Consider the following 26,169-nt stretch of genomic DNA (forward strand, 5'->3'; position numbering starts at 1 on the left):
GGCAATACTATTACCTGTATTTTAGCTAAACATTTGCAAGTTAGGCATCATTTAACCTATTTTTAAATGACTACTGCTTTAGAATTGTAATACACCTTATATCCGTAGCAAGTTCGATCGGGTCCTCTTACCTTTCTCTGAGACATCTAAACCAATGAAAATTAAAACACTGTAAATATATTATCATGATGATGACCAAGCATGCCTCTTGTCCCTGACCCATCTTTTGTTACTTTATCATTAGGGCCTTCTCCCAGGCATTATGTAGTCCATCAGCCACTTGGCCATGCAAATAAAAATGATCAAATTCCAAACTATTAAAACCTGACTTCTCATTATCACTTCTTAAGAACTAATATACGTGAAATGTATAAATCATCTGGGTACTTGATTTCATTATGCCTTTATGGTATCCCACTATCAGAGCTAATAGGGGTTAAAAAATACCACTCACAGGGGTGTCTGGGTGGCTCAGCAGGTTGAGTGTCTGACTTCGGGTCATGATCTCATGGTTCATGAGTTCTAGCCCCACATCAGGCTCTCTGCTGGTAGCACCGGACCACTTCAGATCCTCTGTCTCCCTCTCTGCCCCTTCCCCCACTCTCAAAAAGAAATCAACATTAAAAAATACCACTCACAGTTGAAAATTAATAGGTGACTATGCAAACTGTTCAGCTAGATTTGTCACACATGGAAAAATTTTATGTAATTCTTTCTCTAAATTAAGACTATATCCTCACATGCACATATCTTTCTGGGACTATGGATTTAAAAACTGGCATTAAACTTTAGTGTTTGAAAAATGTGTGTGCGCACCCACATGCGTGCGTGTGTGTGTGTGTGTGTGTGTGTGTGTGTATGTGTGTGTGACATCCATGTACACAAAGAAGAAAAGTAAATCTGTTGTTCACTAGAGTGATCTTTCACACTGAAGGGAAGAAAAGCATAGGCACTTTCAGCCAAAAAGGAAAAGGAGATTCAGCTATAGACCTTTCAGAAGAAATACAAAGGAAGGTTTTATTACTTTAATTGCAAAGAGATAAGAGCATATTGATAACATTCTTGCACTTCTGGCAAGAGCATATTGATAACATTCTTGCACTTCTGGGGGGGTGGGGTCAACTTCTATTTAGACCCCAGTCCTAACACCAAAAAAAATGGCCACCCTCCAAGTACCTGATTTTCTAGAAAAGTGAGATTACAGTTATTCATGTTCAAGGTGCTTTTGGAAATAAGCCAAGACTTCTGGGAGGTTTTAGTGACCCTTTAAAAAGCCTAAATGCTAGCTACTATTTAAAGAAATTTTGTCTTTAACATCCTTACAGCACAGACTGCAAAGAAAGGGGTCAACCACAGACTGATCAGAACGCTTCACAGATGTAACACTGGACATTACATATCTCTGAAATTTGCTCATGCTTGCAACCCAGCCCATCAGATTTTGACAAGTTCAGGTTATGTTGCTAGATAATCTGTGGGTTTCTACAACATTTGTCATCCTTGTATTCATATAGATTCTAGCTAAGTATAAACCTTCCTGTGCACAGCAATACGAAATACTAGGATAAGCAACAATGCTCACCTGTAAAATAAAAATAAATGTTAAAAATTATATGTATTTTACACTTAACATTTTTACTCAAACTCTATGATCTATTAAGTGACAATGTAAAGAGCAAACCGTTTTTTTATGCTACTCATACCCATGGCAAGAAAAATAATTCAACATTACATTTGGGAAACTCATGTTTTAAGAAATTTCTTCAAACAAAATGTAATTCGAAAAATAGATAAATAAAATATACTTTTTTGACATTAAACAAGTATGCTTCTTCCTGCTTCATTTCACGGTCACTTAATAAAATCATGGTTATTTACAGAAAAATCTGATTTCACATGTACAAATTTCTCTAAACGCAGTTTAAGAGGGTCAAAAAAATCTACAAATTTGTCATTAGAAAAATAAGTATCTATAGAATGTCTTTTATTTGAAACTATAAATGTTTATATTTTCTTCTGTTACATATTTGATTTGGCCTATTACTGGATATATAACGACTGCCATGGTTTTGACACTGATTTTTTTAAGTGGGCCAAAATAACTGAAAATGACATAAAACTTCACATGTATTTCAAGGTAGAGCAAGCCAAATAATTACAAATTTTGAAACAAATCCAACCATTTATTTAGAATATCTACTCATTAGCCTACTGGATCTTTGAAAATTAAGACATGGGATGCATTTAAGTGAATATTCAGTCAGTGGACAAATAAGAAAACTTTTTCTGTTTCTTCTGAAGTATCCAAATCAGTCAATGTTATATACTACACTTAATACAATTTTTTTAAGTTTTTAAAAAATTAATCTCCAAACAGAATTTTTTTAAGAGTTGATAATGTGTCAACGAATGCAATAATGGAATATTAGAATAATGGAATTATTATTTCTCTAGGATGATATGAGCATTTTACAACACTTTTTAGCAGATGTGTATCTTTCACTAATTGAATTCAGTAATCACGAACTTGTTATTAAACTATCTATATAATATTAATTAAAATTTCCTTTCATTAAAGGAAATAACACATCAGTCCATACTGGAGATAGAAGAAAGAAAGCTGGGAATGAAACTAAATAAAACATTTTTAAAAGGTCACAACACTAAGAAATTTGTAAGACCCTTTTCCATATTTCTTGTCATGTAAATAGGTAGTATAGGTAAGAGATATTTTTAAAAATTAATATTAAACACTGGAGCTTCGAGTTACAGGTTTCTGTTGAATTCAAAGATAGGGTTAATTCAACTAAAATCCTAAAATCATTGGGGAGCTGATGGTAGCTATATTGTTGATTGTTCTATCTCATAAGTATTAATTCAGAGAAGTATTTATATTGAATTGCTGACATTCTCACAAGTGCAAAGTAAGTTCCTTGCTGTATTTTATGCATTTTTATTATACATAGTGGACTGTGAACACTTATGAATTAAATCTGTTTGTGATTGCTCCTCTTTATGAGATACTTGATTTCTAGCTGAGAAGTCAAAGTTCATTCTTAAAACATGTACTTGTATCTAAAATAGTCCCATGCAAAAAGGATAAATAAATTCCTAAATTTAAATTAGTGAATTCTAATAGGATTTCAATGCCTGCCAAGCCTAGAGTAAATGATTCAATACATTCACCAAATGCTTAAAAGATATGGGTACAAAGGAAATAAACTACTCAGTGAAAACAAACAATGGCTAAAATATGCAAATAATTAAACAGTGATCTGCACACATAAAGGCAGCATCAGTTGGAGTTATTTTTAAAAGGTAAAAATATGTTCCATTCCAGTTAATAGCATACTCTTCACATTAATGCTTTACAAAGAAAATGATTATTTTACTATACCAAAAAAAAAACTCAAGAATACTACTTGCAAATTACTCATACTATTAATAAGTCAATCATTTCATATATTTCAGTTAGTCTTCAATTAGAATGAAATATCCTGAAAGTTAACAACACTTCATATGTCACTAGCTCAAAATGACCATATGTCTGGAATAACATTTGTGTGGAGTAACACTTACATAACGCTCATTATCTGCCAGATACTACCTTATTTTAAATACATAACTTATTTAATATTCTCAAAGTACTATTACTACCCCAGACTAGATAACTTGTTTATATTGCCCATACTAAGTGGCATACTCAAGATTCAAAATCAAGCAGTCTTCTTGGAAGACTGTTAAAGAACTACTACTCTATCTTACCTCTTGAAGGAAATGATTCAACCAGGGTCTGCTATGCATTTGAAAGCCAATGTTTTAAACTATAAGCAGTCAGAGTTGTCAAATGTGAAAACTTTTTGCTAATTATGAAAGTGAATGTGTGAGTTTCAAGAAACTAAAAAGGAAAGTGAGCATAATAAATATGCCAAGAGATCACACAGTATAAATGTTAAGAGCTGAGATGGTGGCACTTAAATACTTCAGCTGTGATTTCATCCTGAGATGAGTCTCATTCAAAACACACACATAAAAAAGCAAACTGTCATATTTAACATTCAAGGTCATACCATTTAAATTATGTACATATACCAAAAACTACAGTAGCGTCATCCATAAATTATGCCCAAAGATAACTGTATCATTAACCTGGTTCCAAAACATTAAAGATAATTTATTCTAAAATAATTAACTGACCAAATTGTTCTAACAGTTTGATTGTTTATTGGTCAATAAAATTCACATACCTTAAATTTTTATGAAGGAAAGTCCATCTTTATTGGAGAAAATCTGACATGATTTGCTTTTACCTTTCCAAATAAAAAGTAGCACAGAGGTTTAACTGATACTAGCCTGAAGTCAGTCAAGAAGAAAGCATAACTCCTAATAAATGTGGATCTATTTTCCTTTGAAGAAGGCTTTGAAAGAAGCAATAGGAGGGAGAGGAATGTACATCTCTAGAACTGAATTTCAAAGGCCTTATTTGGCCCTTCTTCCACATGGGAAGAATTAGAAAACTTTTTGCCTTTTATTTTCCATTGTAAGATCCTAAATGGGAAAATAAGTCCAGGCTATGTAGGTCTCCATGTGGGATTAGACGCAGTGGCAGCCATAGTGCAAGGAATGTAGGACACAATGGTCTATGTAACTGGCTGCTGTGAACTTTAGTGGCAAACTTTAAAAAAAGAGAGAAAGAAAGAAAAACCTTTCGCACTTCAGCAAAGATCTCAAAATCACTCCAAGAAACTTCCTTCAACTGGGTCTACTGCACTAATGAGATCATGGAACAGATCTGCTAATTTAGAATTAAATGCTTTGGTGAGGAAAGTTTATTATTATAAACTAAAAAGTCACAGTTTATAAAAACAAATTAGATGTGACAATACATGGTATTTTTCATATATGACTCATCACTGTGTGGATTAAAAGCAGCTTGAATTTAATTAAATGGCTTCTAAGAATGGTTTTAAAGACATTTAAACAATGCAGAAAAATTACGATACATCTACTTTGTTTAGTATATCTTAAAATCCTATACTTCGTCCTCTTTTAAAGTTATATTTTAAAATTGTAACAACTATTAGAATTGATGTCACTATACTGTATACCTGAAACTAAGATAACACTGTATAACTATGCTAGAATTAAAATTTTAAAAATTAATTTTTTTCAAAAATGCTTAAAAATAAAGTGCTACAATAAAAAATAAAATAAAAGTAAAAAAGAAATAAAATTATGACAACTATAATGCTAAATTAGCCAAACAAGTAAATAAAAATTGAGTAAACAATGCAATTTTATCTGGTGCGCTTTTTATTAATATTCTTATTATTTAAATGTCTACTTTTCTTTGGAAAATTTGCCTTAGTTTACCTGATTACGTATGTTTAATACCCAATGTTTAAATGAATATTCAGAAATCAATCATCTCATTCACATTTTAAAAATAAAATTGCTAAACAAACAATGTTTAAGTTTTTCAGCTATGCCAGTTTGTTGCTTTTCCAGAAATAAGAACACTGAGCCAAGAGCTTCTAAATATTTTTCTGGCAAGTAAAATCTATAGTAAAACTCCAGACACACAGGTACCTTTTCTAACATTCTGAAATCTTCATTTTGCTTACAATGATAAATAAAATAAACCTGTCTTGTTGTTTGACAAGGGAAAGAATGGTTTCAACAAGGGAATAGTATATATAAATGATGATATTTAGAAGAATATACAATAAGATTATATTTTCCACAAAAGCTAAGTGAGGCTTTTTTTTTTTTTCTTTCTTGGTCAATAATAGCTCAGGTTGTGAACCAGGTTCCTGTGGAGGCTCTGTGAACATCATTACCAGCATCAATCATCAATGACCCAGTGAAGCCCAGAAACAAACAGTTAACAAAGAAAGAAAAGAGATTTTTCCCCTTTATGTATCACTTTATATTTATATATTCCATGAGTTCTAAAAGCAATACTCTTTCAAATAAAATATTATATAGAAGGTGGGTGATCAGAGGCTACCTTGGATCAAGTCATCCACTGCAAGATTTAAATGGCATCTGGTCTAGGTTCCTAGCTTACATAGGAATCCTGGCATCTGGTCACATTGGCCTCTTCATAAAGACCCCAAATGAAGGGGGCTCATGAATTCACAATATAGCCAGTCCACAGATTTTTGAAAGGTTATGTTAGAAAGCTCATTTTCTCCTCCTCTTCCTCCTTTTGTCTCTCTTCTTTTAGCAAGCTCATGTTCTTAACACAGGCAAAGATGTTTCATCTTTTAAATTGTTCTATAAATTTACCTCAGTTTTGTCCTATGGTGTTATCAGAAGATAGTCAAATTCCTTTTCTTACTTGAAAGCTTTTCATTATTTAATGATAGCTTTCATGCCCTCACTTTTCCAAGTTAAGTCTTACTATTAGATTTTATGGAATATAATACTCAATCATCGCCCTTTCTTTCTTTTTTGAATACATTCTTACTGCTAGAAATACACTTTGCCAGAGTCCCACTCAAAATACAGGGCTCAGAAAGAACACAACATTAAATGTGGGCAACACTGTAAATCATAATAAGACAATCATTTCCTTCATCAGGATACTATCATTAGTCCAATTTCACAACACATTAACTCTTGCCATCACTTCCCACTACAAATACCAAGCTCCTGCCAATAAAAGCGCGCTCATTAATCGTGTGGCGGGTTTCTTGGACTCAAAACCAGAACCTTACATTTGTTAACTACTGCCGTAAGATAATATTACGACATCACGTAAGTTAGCAGGAATCCCTGTATTTGAGCCTCTGGTGTGTTATACTGAAAAATACCAAGATACTCTATTTGCCTTCCTCCCTAACTCATAAATCTTCAGTTTTGTACAGTCCTGAGCTATGTTGACCTACAAACCAGTGTTTACATTAGCCTATCTCAAGTAGTAAGCCAGAAGATTCCCCAACGAAAACGTTTTATCGTATGGCAATTGAAATTTAAGAAATTCTGCCAGAGACTTCTTTTTCATTTGCTTACTTTTCAAACTGATTTTATAGACAAGAACATCTCCCTACGAGTGTTTCTCGATGGTCAGCCATGTGGTAAGATTATGGGGTTGTTCAAAATTCAGGCAATGGCATGCTCAACTCCATCTCTGAGGCAGGACGAACACGTAAAGTCATCAACAAGAAGCCTTCAGCCTGATACGAATTTGCATATATGCATACATAGAGCACATGAGATGTGCGTTTGAGCTACAGAACATACACAAATCACGTGAGGAAAACAAAGATTCGCTACTTTGGTCCTCTTTCCGAGAAACTTTCATCTCACTCTTCCCTCCTTCAGGACCCTATTCTCCTTTCAGCAAAAACAGAGTTAACGAGAGTTCTGTAAGATCCCAGTCTCCCTACGTCCCCATCACAGCCTTCAAGTGAGGCTCATCCAAGCCAGGTTGAAGCTGAGGGAGCCTGAGCTGAAACCAGCTGGCTTTTCCACCCAGCTCCTCAGCAACACACCCCTCAAATCGGAAGCCAAAGGAGCCCAACCACAGGGAACTTCCACCCAACAAGGGCAACAACCCCTGGGGAGAGAACATTCGGGTAACCGTTTCTCTCCTCCGACCCCCCAACGCTAGAACCCGCTCCCAGTGCCGCGCCTCATTCTCGAGCCTTCTCCCGCCGGCCAACTCGGGGTGAGCACTGGGGTTAGTCAGTGCGCACGTGACGCGCGGTGCCCACATGACACGACCGTGGGCGGGGGAGGGGGACAGAAGAGCGAAGCAGGGAAAAAGTTAAGGAAGACCCGTCAAAGCGCCCAAAGCAATCTGTCCCTTCCCTTCTTGGTCACCTAGAGGTTCAAGGAGGGATCCTTAGGGGACGGCTGAGGACCAAGGCGTCTCCCGTCCGGCTCCTGAAAAGGGGGGCGTAGTTCTCCACTCGCCCCGCCACCCCATGTTCCTCCCCGCCCTGCTGGTGATGCCGATGCACCCTCAAGTTGTTCCTTCCTCCCCTTTCCTCCCTCCCTCTTTCGTCCCTTCTTTCCTTCCGTCCTTCCTTCCTTTCCTTCCCCAAAAGCTCTTCATCCACTGCGGGCTGTGCCACTGACGCACATTCAATTTGCCCCGGGAGCTCGCCCGCACCTCTGAGGTCACACAAGGCCAAACACCTTCCAAAGTGGAGGATATAACTGCGCAAAGTTGCACGCCACACTGCAAACCTGTCCCTCCCTTCCATTGAGCACCCCTTTCGGACCCCCCGCAAAGCTCACTCGCTCTGCCGGGTACTCCCTCGACCTCCCCCACCGTCGCGCCACACACCCCCTTCCACACGCGAGCCCACCCTTCCACTGCCCTGCGCTTGGAGCGGTCCAGCCGCCTGGCAAAGCACCGAGCAAGCCGCTGCGCTCACCTTGTTTGACACACTTGAGCCGGAGGGGGTCCTTGCAGTGTTTGATCACGGCCAGCACGTCCCTGATGGTGAGCCCCGCCACGGGGGTCTCGTTCACTTCCAGCAGCAGCTCCTCCGACACCAACTTGCTGCCGCTCTCATAGGCCACCTTGCCGGGCTTCACCTCCCCCAGGTAGGGAAACTGTCCATTCTCGGCGCCCCCCTTCAGTTCAAAGCCCAGCTGGCCCTCCGGGTTCCTGCCAATGACACTCTCATGGACTTTGCTAGTCCAGTGGCTTTTCTTTTTCAAGCTTTTGGACATGGCAGTGGGGTGAGTCGCCTCAGCTCCTGAGGGGTTCCTCTGGGGTAGGGGAGTTGGTGGTGAGAGAATGAGGATGCAGGAGCAAGGGGGCCAAGAGGTGAGAAGAGCAGACTTTGCCTTCCTCCCCCTTCTGTTCGGTGCTTTCCCTCTTCTTTGGATGGAGTGAGGATGATGAAGGGGGAGGATGAGAGGGACGGCTGGGCAGAGGTAGGAGAGCTTGGGTGAGGTTGTGCTGTCCCTTGAATGACACTCAAGGCTGTGGCCCCGCAGCAGAGGAGAGCTGTGGTGGTGGCGGCGGCAGCGGCGGCGGCGGCAGCCTGAGCGAGCAGTAGCCGAGCTGGTGAGCGAGTGGGGTGGGGGTGGGGAAGGAGGGTAGGGATGCCGGGGGCCACTCCTGCGTGGTGCGAGTGGGAGCGCGCGCGCGCGCCTGGGTGTGTGTTGTTAGCTGATATCCATGGTAGCTGCAGTGGCAGCAGCAGGGTCCGTGTGTGTGTGAGTGTGTGCGTACTAGTTGTACTGTACTGGCAAGAGGGGAGGAGGCAGGGGAGGAGGGAGCAGGCTGGAGCGGGAGGAGGGCCGCGCGCGCGCGCCGGGTGGGGAGCCGCTTCGCCGCTGTCTCGCTCCCTCCCTCCGCAGCTTGACCCGGTAGTGAAGGCAGAGAGAGAGGCAGGCTGGGTCCGCCTGGCAGCCTACGAGAAGAGGCGGGAGCGGGAAAGGAGGGGAGCCGAGGCCCGGCGTGGGGAGGCCGGCAGGAAGGGCTGCGAGCCCTGCGCGGACCTTTCTTCACCCTCCACGCGGCCCGGCGGCGCGCTAGGTTACTGCGCCGCGAGGACGTCCGGACTTCCTCAGACCGGGACTCGACGGGAGCAGAAAAAGCGAGACCCGTACTTGGGGCGCGCCCCCGAGCCCGGGGCTCCAGCGGGACCGCTGCGACCCCGCCCCCCCCGGCCCGGGACCCCGCCGTGGGAAAGCCCAGCTGGCGGGACGCGGCGTGGAACTGCAGGGGAGGCCTGAACTCCCGGCGTCGGGAGGCGGCGGAGGAGTTCACTGTTGAGCGGTGCTTTGTTTGCAGTCAAACTCGTTGCAGAGTTCTCAGAATTCCCCCTCGGAGAAGAGGAAAGTTGGGGAAGTGCAAGCTGGTTACCCAGACGGCGGGTGGGCTGAGCATCGCTTTGCGGGGTGCAGGCCGGGACGGGAACTCAGCGGAGGGGCGGAGTTGTCCGGTGAGAGGCTCCTCCAGGGTCCCAGGGGAAGGGGCTTCACTTTTCCTGGTTGGGAGACGCGGAGCACAAGGGGCTGTGGGCTGGGGCGGGAGAAAGGTGGTCTCGGCAGCTTCCTGGGAGAAATGGGCTGTTCACCCCGGGAGCTGTGGCGGACACGACTGGGGCACATCCTCGCCCAGGAGAGCCTCAGACTCGGGCTTGTACCTTAGGAAGAAACCTTAAGACGTCCTGGCCCGACAGCTACCTGCTCCACAGGAGGGAAAGAAGGGTCCGACCGAACTTGAGCACCGCGGCAGAATCCGGGCTGGAGCTCAGCTCGCAGGCCCACCACCGGCTTGCTTTCCCTTCACCAAGTTTGCAGCCTGGAGGAGAGGTGAGGACAGGCGCGCAGAGATTCAGTAGGGCTGCTGATTTTCATTCAAAGCTAATTTCGTGTAAGATGTTAGGAATAATTTTTTAAATTCCTGTGACTAGTAAATGAATTTCATTCGCTGTATCTTAAAAATGATACGGTTGAGAAAGAAAAAAAAAGTTGCACACCCACTCTTCTCTTTAAAGCAAAGTACGAAAACGACTGAGCAGTTAAGATTTTTGATGTCTGAGATGAAGAGAGTGTGGGAGGCAAGCGGCACAGTTAAAAACGTGTAGTCCACCCAAACAGAAAGACGGGAATTGAATTGAGGCTTTGCTGCTTACCAAGAGGTCATCTTGAATTGATTATTTGACCTTTCTGAGCCTCATTTTCCTTATTTGTTAAACAGGGTTAAAAGTACTAATTTGATAGGACATGATGAGGATGAATCAGGTAATGCATACAAAGTGCTTGCCTGGTACAGGTGGGTAGGCACTAAAAATAGTAATTTCTTCCTCTTTTCCTCGCAAGTGTAACTCATTGTTTGGGGAAGAGGGGAATCAAATTTAGTCAACTGGAAGAGTTACTAAAGAAAGATGATTTATTTAAACATGTGTCTTTTTTTCCCTTGAGACGATGGATCCCCAGTGGGTTGGCTTCTGCTGTGAGGATTGTTCAGTGAGCCAGGGGCAGTGCCAGGATCTGAAATCAAAGCTGAAGGCAATGCCCAGGAGGCCGCAAGGTTTTTTGGTATTTAGCCCAGTCTCACCCAAACAAGTTGGGTTTTAGCATTATGAGATACAGACCTACATGGAAATTGAAAATGAGAACTGAATATGCATTTTTAAACACCAATTACAAACTAACACATATGGGTAATACTAATATTTATCAAATTCTAACTATGTGCTAGGTGCTGTTATATAGGCTTTACATTTATTTTTCCCATCATCTTTATAAAGTAAATATTATTATCATCCCCTTTTACAGATAAGGAGACTGAGGCATACAGAGATTAACTTTTACCAGGCTGCTAATTTAGTCAGTGGTGAAGCTAATATTCAGACCCAAATGTTTTGGCTCCAGACCTGGTCTCATTCACTGCATTGTGCTCTCCTCATGCACTTAACCATGTGTCTTACCAGAAATCAGTACATAGCATCCTCAAAGGTTGGGTCTGCATTTCATTGTAGTGGTAATGAGGGGGAAAAAAATGAAGAAGAAGAAGACAAATGGAGTAGGAGTTTGGTATAAAAGCATTTCCCCCTCAAGAACCCAAGAGAGTCATTGAGCTATGTGCCAACAGTCTCATGCTTCTCAGCTTCTAATTCATCTTTGCCCTGAACTGTGATATTTAGAACTAGAACCTGTAAACATTGCTTTGTTCTCAACCCAATGCTAGGACTTGTCAATAGAAGGTGCTAGAGGGACACTGCCTAAAAAAGGGGGGCCTCTTCTTTTCTTCTTGCTCCTGTGTGGTCAGTGGGTGGCTTTCTGGCCTGTGGTGTGCAAGAGATCAGTGTTTCACATCATTAGGTAAGTTTGGCTGACTCCCCAGTGTGTGGCTTCCCAATAAGCCATGCTGGCCTCCCAATGGGTGCATTCCTAGCAAGTTTCACTGGCACCCCAGCTGGTGGTTCCCTCACCAGCCCAGACTGTGACACCTAATGAATTTCATTGCCATAGGTTGGGTGACAGCCACATTATCTCCAGTAAGGTCTGTGTCTCTGGCTTGGTAGCATAGAGGACAGGGATGAGAGCATGGTTCTTCTAAGTTATTACCTAAGTTATTGGGTACTTTCCCACAGCCCCAGAAGTACTGGCTGCTCCCTAAACCACTACTCCTGTGTTTGTTAGTAATCTCCTCGCTTAGTAGTCAGTCTCCTTTTACTAGTTAATGCTTTATATTAGCTTTTCCCAGTTTTAGTGATGGTGTTATTTCTGTCTCCTGCCTGGATCTTGACCACTACAGGTGTAAAAGGGTCTTGTAGAACCCTGAGGAGAGCACCATCTGGGGACTCAGAAATTGGGATCCTGCCTTTAGCCATATAACCTTGATTAAATCACATAGCCTCTCAGAACTTGTTCCCTCATCTGTAAAAAGGTGATGATTTATGTGACAAGGTTGTGTGAGTATCATGTAAAATTTAAATGTACTGAAATGTGGTAGCAAAAAAGAAGATGGGTATATTTTCTTTAAGAAAAAAAATTTACATGTATTCTGAGGACTTGTTGGGTTGTTTCCTAGGAGTGAAAAAACAGCATTTTCTGTCAGATACAATGTCATCAAATAAATTGTCGATCAGTTGACTTTGCTAACTTGCAGAGATGAAAGCAAATAGTTGTGAGTCCTTAGTTGTTCAGGTTTACAGCACTATGAAAAGTATGACTGAAATAACAATCATTTTGAAATGCTAGATTCAGACTAATTTGATTATCTTCTCTTCTGGAACCCTTCACATTTGCTTTATTTCTTCTTGTCTGCTTTACCCTTTCTGAGTTTGATACCTGTGTCAAGAATGAATTTTTTCATTGCTGACACTCTTTGTGCAGAACATGGCACTGGATATTGCATTCTATTAAAAAAGAGTTTGGGAATCTTAAAAGCTGAAGAAAGAAAAGCATTCCTACCCCCTTGCACATTCTCTGGCACAATGTAAACGCTCAGCAGAATTCTACCTAATAACAGATATGTCCAAAGTAACAGCATATAAAATTTCATTATGTGACCACCACCTTAATATGAATTTTTATCTTCAGTATGTAATGATTATCTCTTTACACATATACTAATGTCTTAAGGAATGGAATGAAAAAGAGCACTTACTGATGAAGAAAAGACAGAATATGCTTAGTAGTGAGGCTGAGGTTAAGAAAAGAAGCCAGATTCTTCAAGAGCTTGGGACAGGGTCTGAGAGGTGGTATTGGTGGTAATAATGGCAATGGAGGATAAACTTGACACGCTCCATAGTTTGTCTGTGATCATTCCTGTTATTAAACCTCCTTTCACTTCTGCTTCAGTATTCACACACAAATATACTAATCCATATTTATAAGGTAGATTTACTTAGCATAATACCAAGCTTCTCAGACTTTTCTATCAAAGTATCTCTCAACAATGATATACTTACCCCACCCCCAGCCAAGAGTAATCTTATTTGACGTCCTCCACTTTTATCTAAAAATTCATATGAATTTTCTGCTCTGTAATAGGTTCATATTTATATGGATATTAAATATGATTTTTCTCCCAAAACATTGCCTAAAAGATGTTCCAGAAGGATTTGCTATGTTTATCTGCTGGTTTCTTAGCCCAGCCTGGTGACTCCATGGGTATCTATAGCTTAAGTCCAGTAACTAGATATGCAAGCCCAAGTCCTAGAAAGAGAATTTGGACTGCAAAGATAGATGTGGGCACACTTTGAAACCTTGGCTCTTCAGCCTTACCCAGCACTGTGCAAAATGTGAGAAGAGAAAAACACTCAACTCCAGTTTACAAAATCTTTTGCTAGGCAGAGAAGAGAGGAAAGATCAGGGAAAAAGACTATATTCCAAAGAAAGGATTGAATGTTGAGAAATCAAGCTTCTTGAAGTTAGTGAGAGGAAAGTTTAGGGCTTAGATGCCTCCAAACACTTGCACAGAACTGCATATTTCATTGGTATTTTATCAAATTACATTATAGTGCTAATTCTCCTTACCTGAAAATCTCAAATATTTTGATGATGGTAACTTTTAGATTTATATCAATTACATTTGTATGGAAGGGTCAGAACTGTTTCATTTTGGTCTAGAATTAATGTCCATTGATTGTGTTTCTGCATTTCATAGAACCATCTTATTTTTCAGTATCAGTTATATGATTGGGATAGAATATATGGTCTAATGTCTGTAATGCAGGAACTTCCTCTCAAATAGTACTGTCAATTAGTCACCTAGCCCTGTGCAAAAAGATGTGGGGACAGGTAAAATTTGACTACTTAAGTGTGAGGGTATTAGATCATTTTAGTTGCTAGAAAGTTCTGAATGATGTGACTTTGGTCTTTATAAAGCACCTGTTTGTGTGAAGTTCCTGGACCATATACTATATACAAATTGGGGGAAGAGAACTGCAAAAACATTTAACTAATTGATTCACCTTAACTACAGAGTTGACAATGTATGGAGAAATTTGACCAGCTCAATAAATGAAACCATTATAATATTTTGTTGTTGTTGTTCTGTAGCTTTGAAGTGATTGCAATCTTTTTGGTAAAAGATAATGGGTACTTTAGTAAAAACTCTGGATACTGCGGCTGCCTATTTACCGTATTCACAAAACACAGCAAGCTAATACTGGATCTGAAAATGTATACCTTTTCATGAAGTACTATACAGGGATACTTCTTACATGTCAATATCTGAATTTATCTTTCTTTTTGTTTTGCTTTTACTTATTCTGTGCCTGTCAATCTTTCATCATCAGTTCACATTCTACTAAACCCCAAAAGATATTTTCATACCTTTTTATACTTTTAGACCCTCCTTACTAGATTTTTTTAAACACTTCAGAAATTCAGGTACTTCAATTTCATGCCATCAAGTAGCTATATCTGTCCCCCACTTTTTATTATTAAAATGAGCAGTTCAATTTGTCACTTTCTGCTTCGTGATTCTAAATCTTTTAAAACCATTTTACCATTTTTTTCACGCTTTCATCCTTACAGTAAACTACCTATAAAACACTCTTACTTTTCTAACTGCTTTTTTAAATATTATTATTCCTTTTCTTTTCCAAATCCACTTCTCAATTTATCCTTTTTTTCTCTATAGATCTTCTTAGGATATGTCTTCAGTTTCCTATCAATTCCCATCATAAATTTTTAAAGTAAACTTAAAATATCCTACATGGATTTTTAATACCATTTCTACTGCCCATATTTTAATCTTGCCTGTTTTTTTTTTTTATCATTTCTGTTGTTAGTTTAAAATGACAAAAGCTTCCATTGCAAGGAAGAAGCATAAAGGGACAGTATGATCATAAACTCAACTTTGTCAATGGTGTACATTAGGTATAAAGAAAGTTATGGAAAGAAAGTGAACATATTCTCTTTTGAAATGGTAAAGAACAGTTAGATGTATTTTCTAGTGTTTGGAAAAGCATATTTCAAAAAATTCAAGGGAAACTTCATCATGCTTCCTTAGCCATTTTACTGAGAAGCAAAAATACTTATGAATAATTGGAGGCAATAAGAATGTATTTCTACTCATACTAATTTTAATAGTTTTGAAACCTCCACATACTGTTCTTTGTAGTGTGGTTTACTTTTAACCGTTTTGAGTGTCGTGAGTATTTTTCAGAATATGATGAATACTAGTGATCTTATTCTGTCCTGCTGCTCTACCACAGATACACATAAGATATGTCTTCCAAATATTAAATATCATTTCATGTAATTTATAGATCCACTGAAGCCCAATCATTTGCTTGGATGTGAAATTCTTTGAAAGTCCAACCTAAATAAACCTCTTGTATACTTTTTTACTTGTATATAATCAGCTGAAAGTTATTGTGTCTGCTGAACTCCTATGAAATGCAACCTGATCCTTTTCATGACACTTCTTTCTGCCTTTTATTATAAAATTAGACTTACCTCAACCTCAATTCTAGGCTACAACGTTTTTAATAACATGGCTTATGTTTGTATTCCTCACAGAGGTTGAATGAATAAAGACAAATATAGTACTAGTGAAAAAAACACTACAATGAATATTTATCTATTGTATTTAATATGAGAATGTATCTATTAAGCAAAGAATCAACTGATGCTAGTAAAGTAAACCCAATATTTAAGAATGTATTTCAAAAGATCAAGAACAGCAAGAAGTTTTGAAAGCTGTTAAGGTTTTGAGACAGTTATCTCCCATTTTATCTATTGAGAATATTTTTAAAAGTAAAAGAGGGAGTTTAAGTTACTTTAAGAGAAAATTGTAGTTAAGATGGGTCAGAGAAAAATTGGATTCATTTAATTCCTTTAGATTAAAGGAACTAGATTAATCTTCCAACTTAATCTCAATGAAATCTTAGGGCAGTAAAAGAATTAGGAAGTTTGACAAGTCATCGTAATCTAAAGGAAAGTGGACATTAAGGGATTGAGTAGAAGATGAGTGAAAAACAAAACTTTAATGTGCTTCCCAAGGAGAGAAAGATGCATTCCACAACTGTAGACCATAAAAATGAGGATATCAAGAGAAAGAAGTGGTAACATGATGCTAGCATAGCTTCATGAAGAACAAGTCATATGTGGGGCACCTGGGTGGCTCAGTTGGTTAAGCATTCTACTCTTGATTTCAGCTCAGGTCATGATCTCAGGGTTGCTGAGTTCTAGCGCTACATTGGGCTGGTACTGACAGCATGGAGACTGCTTGGGATTCTCTTTCTCCCTCTCTCTGCCCCTCCCCTGCTCATGCTCAATCTCTCGCTCTTTCTCTCTATCTCTCTCAAAATAAATAAAACTTAAAGAAAAAGATTTTTTAAAAAAGAACAGGTCAGATGCACATTTTTACTTATAAAGCATGGCTTATTTGTTGTGGATCCACATTAGCTAAATCGTTAAGTATTAATGTTTTCACCACTTTTCTGATATCAACAATGAGTACTCCAGGACCAGGTCTCCATCATCTGTTTAATATCTTCAAGTAACAGGGTGCCTGGGTGACTCAGTCAGTTGAGTGTCCCACCCTTAATGTCATCTCAGGTCATGATCCCAGGGTCATGGGGTCAATACCTGTATCAGACTCCACACTGAAGATGGAGCCCACTTGAGGTTCTTTCTGAAAATAAATAAACATTTAATATCTTCAGGTAATTTCAACTTGTAAATAATCTTTTAGCACATTCCCCACATCTGGTTTTACCAGGACTACACAGAATAGGCCTGTTACGTCCCTCTTACGAGCACCCACAATATTACATGTGATCAACTGCTGCCTTTATTTCCTCATGTTAATTTGGTGGGATCACTCTTGGTCCTTTTTCAAAACATCTTCTAAGCCTTTTCTTGAGTAATTCACTGACCCTAAACCTGTCAGATATTTTAAGACCACTATCATAATTTTAATACCATAAATGTATTCAATATATGTTTAATGCAAAATATACTTTGAATAACTAAAACTGTACTATGAAAAATATTATACATTTCAGAATATCACATAAATATTTAATGAATTTCAGACCATGTTATTTAGAGACAATTATGAATATTTTACCTATAGTTAATATTGGTTGTGATATTGGTCAACTAGTAGTTATATAGGATCTGAATTTAAATGACTTTCATCTAGTTTTGAGTCTTAATGAAAGAATTTGCATATACTAAGGTCTTTTAGAGTGTAATGACTGCCATTTTAATAAAATTTCAAAGTTTTGAGGACGTTTTCATTACAATATAATTCAGCTTCCTACCTTTGGCCATATTTAAATATTTATTTCTGTTGTCAACAGTATCCTTATAGAACTAGAAATAAATAAGGGAGTAATTCCTTCACTTAGTAACAATAGGTTTTAATTTTTTAGAGGGTCCTATACACTGGTAATTTGATTGTGTGACTGCAGGAGTTCAGGAACTCATTATTCAGATGTCTTGCGTACCTCAAGAAGAATAAACATTGCATTTTCCTCTTGAAGACCCCAAAATATATTTAAGGATGTCAGTTTATATATAAACATACCCTGAAGCTCCCACTTTAGCAGGAAGCTAAATAAAAGAAGTTTAAGTTTTCCCAATACTAATGGAGATTTACTTCCCAGCCCTTTTCCCTGGAGAGGAGTGTAGTCTCTCCTCAAGGGTACGAAGATTTGCATATGACTTTAAGGGCTAGAAACCCCTTTTCTGCTCTCTCCAAAATGCCTTCAGTATGTTTTGTCATATTGCTTGATGATTTTGCATTAGAGATTTATCCTTGAGATAATAAAACACAGATATCTCTGAAAGGGTTTCTTCTGCTTTAGTCATATTCCTATGGCTACTAGGGAACAAAATGTGTTTATATGTTACAGGATAAAAGGAAGATTGCCAGCCAACAAATCCCTAGAGTCTGTACTACATTAAACGTTGCTTAGCAATTTCCACGATTTTCTCAGTCTAGTTTACAAATAAAGACATTAAAAATCAGGGGCATGTGGGTATGTTACATGAAGTTGTGAAATTGGTATTTATTCTGTGTTTCTAATCTCTCTATATTGATTTAAAAACAAAATAGGGGTGCCTGGGTGGCTCAGTCGGTTAAGCGTCCGACTTCGTCTCAGGTCATGATCTCGCGGTCTGTGGGTTCGAGCCCCGTGTCGGGCTCTGTGCTGACAGCTCAGAGCCCGGAGCCTGTTTCAGATTCTGTGTCTCCCTCTCTCTGATCCTCCCCCGTTCATGCTCTGTCTCTGTCTCAAAAATAAACGTTAAAAAAAAATTTAAAAAAAAACAAAAAAAAATGGCAGGTTAATAGGTTGTGTGGTAGGGTGGCAATAATTTAGTTGGATGTTACAGACAGGTGTTTCCTGGGAGGTAATTTTTAAGCCAGGACTTGAATGAGATATAACCTCCAGTTGCAAAAATTTTATAGGAAGGTATCTTCAGACAGAGGAAAAAGAAGTATCTAGGACCTGAAGTACTTAGGAACTTGCCATGTCAGAGACTAGGTAATTTTCATTTGTATTGTTTTATGCATTCGATTATACTTTCCCTTAGGTTAATCTATATAAGGTCTTCCACAAATTGGACCCTGCTTGAAATTTAATACTGCCCTGATCCTTTCTCATCATGCTCCATGCTAGTCAGTGCCTCTGTGACTTTGTAAAAGCTGTTTATTTTGTTTAATAGCCTCTCCTTGATTTGTTCCTGGCTGATTAACTGAATCCTCTCTTAAACTCTGCCTCAGGCATTCCCTCTTTTAGGAAGCCATCTCTTATTCTCTCCTGCCCACCATCCATTGAATCACTCAGTCTTTGTGCTACCATTGACTTGTGCACTTGACACTCGGGCTTTACATTTATTGATTTACCTATCTGCTTTTATCACTAGTGAGTTTCTTTAGGAGAGGGACGTTATTGTAATTCATACCTGACTACACACGGTCCACAATACTAGGGGTACTAAATAGTTTAATACTAGTAGTATAAGTAGACAATAAATCATTGTTAAATCAGTGGGATATCTTTTTGTTATGACTTAACTAATGTAACATTCATCTTCAGAACAGTTTGTATGACATACTTATTGTAGTTAATATCCATAAATTAACTCTTCACTCTAGCTGTATTCTGTAGCTGCTAGGATGTTTATCATTATTTCATTTCAAAACAATAAAATGTTACATGAAATATAATCATTCATGTTTAATGCAGACTACACTCAGAAATATTGTAAAAATATTAATTTCTGACATAGTTTTCAATTTAGTTTTTCTGTTTAGCATATTTATGATAGAGTTTCATCCTACTTTTAAATATGTAGGCATGGAGAACTAGGTACTATTTAATGAAAATCGTGATTTAATAGCATGTTTTATGTGGCTTGTTGGTTTCTCTTTTTAATGTAGAGTAGTCGTTATGTTTGAGATCTTCATTACATTTCACGTACCAGAACTCAATGTTCTTTCTTAAGTCGGAACCTGAGGGCTTTTCTAATTCCCAAGTGCCTGGCAGAGGTAGAATAGCTGGATGAGAACCTGGGAGGAAAAATTACAGGAGATGTGGCATGGTCAGTCAGAGGAGGATATGGGTATTTCGGCAGCACCAGACTTTAAGCGATGACAGAGATATAACATTAAAGTAACCATGCAGAATTGGAAATACGTACTTGGAGCTCCCCCCACCCCAGGAAGTTTCCAGTATACTGGCACTTGCTCAGTGTCTGAAGAGATAAGTATCTACATGATTGGCATATGTTCTAGGCTTTATCCATAGTCAGGAAGTGGTTTCCACCCTACAGGTTCCCCTTGAATTCATTGGAGGTACAATTGTATGATACAAATTTACTGAATGAACTAAGCTAACGAATAAATGTGTAAGTCTTTAATATCAGTTCCTTTACTTGTCTTTAAAGTTTATGTCAATATGTACTTCTGGATTCTTATTTTATCTAATGGGATAGAATCTACTACTAATAGTCTGTTTTGAAGCTCAAATTGTTTGCTTTGCCCTGTGGGGGCTCCTTCAAGATGGTTGCTGTCCTTTTGACATGTGCTTTTGATTATTTGAATACTTTGTTGCTTCTTTATATAACAAAATGTTCCAATTTTATCTTACTTTTTCTCTTCCCAGCTCTGGAATCTGCCTCCCCACCCCCACCAAGGAACCCTGTTCCCTTTTGTGAAGAATCATATTTAGAAACCAAGATAGGATATTTTGACTTATTTATTGCTATTAGTGGGCCATTATTTCTAAGTCTTTTCAGTGGACAGACCTAGGAAATATGTGTGTATATATATGTAATATATTAATTACCTTTATATATATTAAAAATGATTTCATGCTGATACTTCCCATTAGCATCACAAATCCCTTTACTTTTCATAAGAAGAGATAATCACTGGCTTATTTGTGAACAAAACACTAACATTTTTGAAGAGATCTGAAAAGTAATAATATTGATCTCAAAGCCCATTCAAATAAGTTTTATTAATATTTAAACATAGCATATATTAGAATCTTAGATATTGGAGGAAGACATTATCTAGGACTGTGATCGAGATGTTATACCGAAGACTCTTGCAGTCAGTTTCTGGATCTGTGTTGAAATAGAAAAATAAGATAAGGGGGTAAAAGATTGTCCTAATCCTTCACAACATTGTTAACTACATGGAAAAAGCATATTAAGCATGCATGACACCCAGAATCTTGAAATGAATGCATATTTATGAGAGGAGTATAAACAAATAAGGAAGTGTTACAGTGACATAGTGACACTACCTACTGGGAAAAATACTAGTGTTTCTCATTGGATAAATATGTGGATACAGTCCTAATACTAGCCATTCCACTTAGCAATAGCTTGACTATTACTTGACTACTAATGAGAATAACTTGGCCAGAGATGAAGTGGAGGAGTTGTGAACATCTAAACAATGGGACTTGCATCATAAGAGCCCTAGGGCTACGTAATCTAGTTCTTACAGACTCTTCTCCCAGGAGACTTGGAGAACTTTTCTCTAATGGTCTGTGTCTCCTGTACTAGGTTGAAAACCAGAGCCTCTCTACTTGGTTTGCTAATCCCAAAGATTAATTCAGTAGAAGTCCTCGCTTATTGTACTGGTTCCTTTGCTTTATCTGGGAAAATAAAGTGTAAAAAGTGTAGTTGACGGTTTAGAGTTTGTTTTATGTGTATAGTAAAACAAAGATCCCCATTTTAATACGGCATCCTCTATGCACTTGCTAAATACTCCCTTGTAATAATTTAATGACCTGAAAATGATGTAAACATATATACGTATATATTCATGTTATTTTTAACTTCAGAAATCAGTGTTTTAAAAGTGAATACCTGAAGAACTACCACTGTCATTAGAAAAAATTTTTGACCAGTGTTTGAAGGTAAAATTAAGTAACACTGAATAAGGAGTTATTATGTGATATACATCATATGTATTACATTTTACTTATTTATCAAAACTATGTATTTGCTAGAGCTGTTATTATTCCCATTTTATAGAAGAAGAAACTGAGATTATATACTTTATTGAACTTGGTCAGCCTCTTGTAACTAATACATAATAGAGATAGGATTTAGGGGTGCCTGGGTGGCTCAGTCAGTTAAGCGTCCGACTTCGGCTCAGGTCATGATCTCGCAGTCCGTGGGTACGAGCCCCGCGTCGGGCTCTGTGCTGACCGCTCAGAGCCTGGAGCCTGCTTCAGATTCTCTCTCTCTGACACTCCCCTGTTCATGCTCTGTCTCTCTCTGTCTCAAAAATAAATAAACATTAAAAAAATTTTTTTTAAATAGAGATAGGATTTAAAGCCACATATGTTTGATTCTAGACCCCATACGCTCTTGAGTGCATCACATAAAACTTTGCACTGTCCTTGGCGAAAAAGAACTTTTGCTAAGTTGATTCCTTACTTTGTGGTCCATAAAGGAAGGATGTTGGTCTATCTTAGCAATCTCTATATTTTTAATAAGCAATAAATAATATTCACCACACATAATAGCTTTTTTCATGGTCTGTATTCATTATTGCAAAATAACTATGACTCAGTGATGCTTTGAACTTAATTTTATTCATTAAAATACATCTGTATATGCATATGAAAAATACCAGTTGTGACAACAGAATAGAGAGTTTTGTTTTGAAAGGTAACTTAATTTGTAACTGATAATTGACCATAAGTAGATTATGAAGGTATAGACAACACATATGTGGGTAAAAGTTGGCCTGGAGTTAATTTTTTTCTTTCTTTTTTAATAGAGTTGTTGCCATTAAACTTTTTTGTTGAAGTATAATCAACATACAGTGTTATTAGTGTCAGGTGCACAATATAACGATTCAACAATTCTGTACATTACTCAGCGCTTATCATGATAAACATACTCTTAATCCCCCTTATCTGTTTCACTCTTCCCCTACCCACCTCCCTTCTGGTAACTACTGGTTTTTTGTTTGTCTCTTTTTCTTTGTTCATTTATTTTGTTTCTTAAATTCCACATATGAGTGAAATCATGTGGTGGTATTTGTCTTTCTCTGCAACTTGGGTTGCATCCATATCTTGGCTATTGTAAATAATGCTGCAGTAAACATAAGGGTGCCTGGGGTCATCTTAAATGAACTTTATCCAAAAGGGCTGCCCAATAATCAGTAGGATCCCATCAGAGAGTCCATGAAGAGATGAACTGAGAACCAAATCACAATGAAGTGCAGGGGAGAGGATGCTTACCAATGAATGGAGAGAGAAGTAATGATCTGAAAACCCTGCAAAGAACTGAAACACCCTGCAACAGAAAAACACAAGAGTCAGCTTTGACACCTGTCAAACCAGAGAGCAATGATGGCAGCTTACAAAAGTACCAGCCTGTGCCTTCATCTCTCCTCCATCCACCATCTTGAAGCCTGGCGTGATCAGAAACAGTACAAGTTAGCAATTTCACAGAGGAAGAAAGACAAGTTTGAAAAGTAGGGGAATATCTGTCCAAGCCATACTGTACCCTGCAGGCCTGCCTTCTGTTGCATAGCTGATTAGGTGAGTGCAGAAGCTTTAATTTTAAATGAAGCTTGTAGTTTTTGTTATTACTCTGAATGTACCTATCACTTTCAGAATTGAAGTCGTTTAAGTAACTGAAGTACCAGGGGGATTTTTATTATTTAAGAACAGCTGTGGGACGCCAACCAAGATTTTATCCAGGGGAAAAAGAAGAATTACCCTATAGCACACTTTAACAGACATTATGAGAGAAAAAGTTACTTAATGATTTCATTTGGCAATTCTTTTCCTTCAGAAAATCATCATAGATTTATATATCCATATATCATATATCCAAAAATACACACTTTATATGTGCATGTATCGTAGGGAGGATATTGCCTTTTGCAGAGTTTTCTTGTTTAAAAATTCTTACTTGATTAATCTCTTAATTGCATTTCTGTATATTCTTTGTTTCTAAATTCCTTAGCTGTAAGCAAATAAGCGTCAGATTTTTATATGCAAGATTCTGTATTTTTCTTTATAATTGGAGAAGATCATATTTTACCTAAACTCCATGAGCACATGAGATATGACACCCTATCATATTTGTGTGTGAATATTTATAAAGTATAAGTCATCTCAAATTATAGGATCAGAATTAGATTTGAAAAAAAATGTATTCAATAAGATGTGTAAGAGGAGATAGACTTAATTCTAATTGAATTCACAGAGGATTTGAAATTAGATGTAAATCTCTAATATCATGTTACATTAAATATAAATTAGTATTTGATTTGCATTCAGAAAAATGTACTATGTTCACTTCTGAGTACCATTTAGACAGAACATTAGAGCAATATCTTTGTTTTTTCTTCTCCCCCTGCCACCTAAATGTTATTGAAAAATCTGTCCAACCTGATTAGCACTATTAAAGACTGGTTTTGAAAAATCCAGAGAAACTAAGATTTACATTTTAGTGGGAGATAGAATACACTAAGTATTTTTTGTAAGTGTGGAAAAAAAATGTTTTTTAAGAGGTAAAAATTTTAATACCTTAAAAACTAACCAATACTGAATTTTAGATCTTACAGCTAGAAAAGATCTATAAAACACAAAAGGGTTTCTTGAATAAATGTTCCACACTTAGTTTATAGAATTAATTTAGGACATAGTGTTCTCTATTCAGTGTGTAGGCATTAAAGAAATGTTATTTGAAACTGATGTTGGTAATTAACTTAGAAAACCTTTAGAATTTGGATTTAAGTCCTATGATTTAGAATTTGCATGTTATCCAAAGGAGATTAGTATTGGTTATGACACAGACCCTAAAACCACCATTTAATGAGGTGTATTAAAAAAAGAGTATTCTAGTATAAAAAGCTATTAATGATCTATAATGACCTCATTCTTTCTTGTATGATGTAGGTAATAAAGTTTATAAAATGTGCATTTATACTATTTCATTAATAACCATGGCTATTCATGAAAAAAATAAAATCCTAAAAAATAGCAAAAATGAAGTTATTAACATTTAGTATTACTCTGAAAATTGAGGCTGCCTAAAAATACTAGTTGTGATTATATGGCATTCTGAATTCAGTGACCTCTTTGACAGTCCTAATTTCCTACCTAAGAGCTATTCTCCACTTCTCCCTTACTGACAGAACCCCTTTTTGTTCAGGTTGGCAGTGTTCCCAGATAAAATATTCACCTTCTCAGACACTATTGCAGCCAAAGGTAGCAATGTAACAAGAATGTAGGCAATGAGATACAAGTATATTTCTGCTGGAGACTTCTGGGATTATTTCTGTTTTTCTAACGCATTCTTTGTGTCCCTTTCTTTTTTTCCAGCCTACAGCACATCTGAAGAGGGAGAAGCCGTCTTGCCCCTATGACTAGACAGGCATGAGGATAAAATCTCTGTGAGGATAATGGAACAAAGTTGTAGAAGGGGCCTAGAGTCCCTTCCTTTTGACTTCTTGTTATGTGAGGAAAATAAAATGCTACTACAAGGTTAAGCCACAGAGATGGATTTCTGTTTCATACATGTAAACATATCACAATTCATACAATGCCCATTTATTGGCAAAAGTATCCATTTTAAAGGGTTAATTTGAGATACTAGCAGATACCTAACACAATGAAATCTCAGAAAAATTAGTTTTTTAATCCATCATGATTTTTCAGTACTAGTTATCTCTAATTCATTTTTTTAAGTTTCCTTTATTTTGAGAGAGAATAGGCATATGTGTTGGGGGGTGGGGGGGGCAGAGAGAGAATCCCAAGCAGTCTCTGTGCTCATAGCACAAAGCCTGACATGGGTCTCAATCGCACAAGAACTGTAAGATCATGACCTGAGCTGAAATCAACAGTTGGATGCTTAACCAACTGAGCCACCTGGGTCCCCCTCTTTAACTCGTTATTTAAATGTCTCCATTCAATATCCACTTCGTTAAGGAATAGATCCTTATATATTCCATTAAAAATGATTTAATGGTGATGCCTGGGTGGCTCAGTTAGTTAAACATCCAACTCTTGGTTTTGGCTCAGGTCATGATCTCATGGTTCTTGTAAGATCGGGTCTCTCTCTCTCTCTCTCTCTCAAAATAAGTAAACATTTTTAAAAAATTATTTAATGATTTATTTATCTTCAGTCATCACTGGAGGTTTGGAGTGTGTGTGTGTGTGTGTGTGTGTGTGTGTGTGTGTGTGTTGACCCATTTATTTTATCTATATTCCCACTTTCCTGAGGGTT

The 26,169-nt window shown here is 37.9% G+C and overlaps 2 protein-coding genes and 1 pseudogene across 3 annotated transcripts in view; 2 read left to right on the forward strand and 1 right to left on the reverse strand.

Annotated features, from left to right (window-relative positions):
- The window catches only part of MAGI2 (membrane associated guanylate kinase, WW and PDZ domain containing 2), a 1,356,537-nt gene extending 1,347,503 nt beyond the window's left edge, over window positions 1–9,034 (reverse strand). For both annotated transcript variants that reach the window (XM_047848847.1, XM_047848846.1), the window contains exon 1: window positions 8,391–9,034. In XM_047848847.1, the coding sequence (XP_047704803.1) occupies window positions 8,391–8,691 (301 nt within the window). In that variant the 5' untranslated portion in view covers window positions 8,692–9,034. The remainder of the gene's footprint in view (window positions 1–8,390) is intronic.
- A 35-nt stretch (window positions 9,035–9,069) lies between these two features.
- Window positions 9,070–14,468, forward strand: LOC125153521 (uncharacterized). Its single transcript, XM_047836738.1, has 3 exons — window positions 9,070–9,092; window positions 9,341–9,914; window positions 10,124–14,468. Exons 1-3 carry the CDS (start codon window positions 9,070–9,072, stop codon window positions 10,196–10,198), a joined length of 672 nt encoding a protein of 223 aa, XP_047692694.1. The 3' UTR covers window positions 10,199–14,468.
- The window catches only part of LOC125153525 (60S ribosomal protein L31-like), a 34,888-nt pseudogene continuing 19,621 nt past the window's right edge, over window positions 10,903–26,169 (forward strand).

Source organism: Prionailurus viverrinus, chromosome A2, assembly GCF_022837055.1.
Source record: "Prionailurus viverrinus isolate Anna chromosome A2, UM_Priviv_1.0, whole genome shotgun sequence".
NCBI classification, from domain to species: Eukaryota; Metazoa; Chordata; class Mammalia; order Carnivora; family Felidae; genus Prionailurus; species Prionailurus viverrinus.

Excerpts from the sequence above, each read along its gene's own strand:
- LOC125153521 (XM_047836738.1), top strand. The coding sequence starts at position 9,070 with ATGCCGGGGGCCACTCCTGCGTG. Across the intron at positions 9,093-9,340 it reads CCGGGGGCCACTCCTGCGTG|TGAAGGCAGAGAGAGAGGCA; the intron begins GTGCGAGTGGGA and ends TTGACCCGGTAG. Across the intron at positions 9,915-10,123 it reads CGGAGGGGCGGAGTTGTCCG|GAAGAAACCTTAAGACGTCC; the intron begins GTGAGAGGCTCC and ends CTTGTACCTTAG.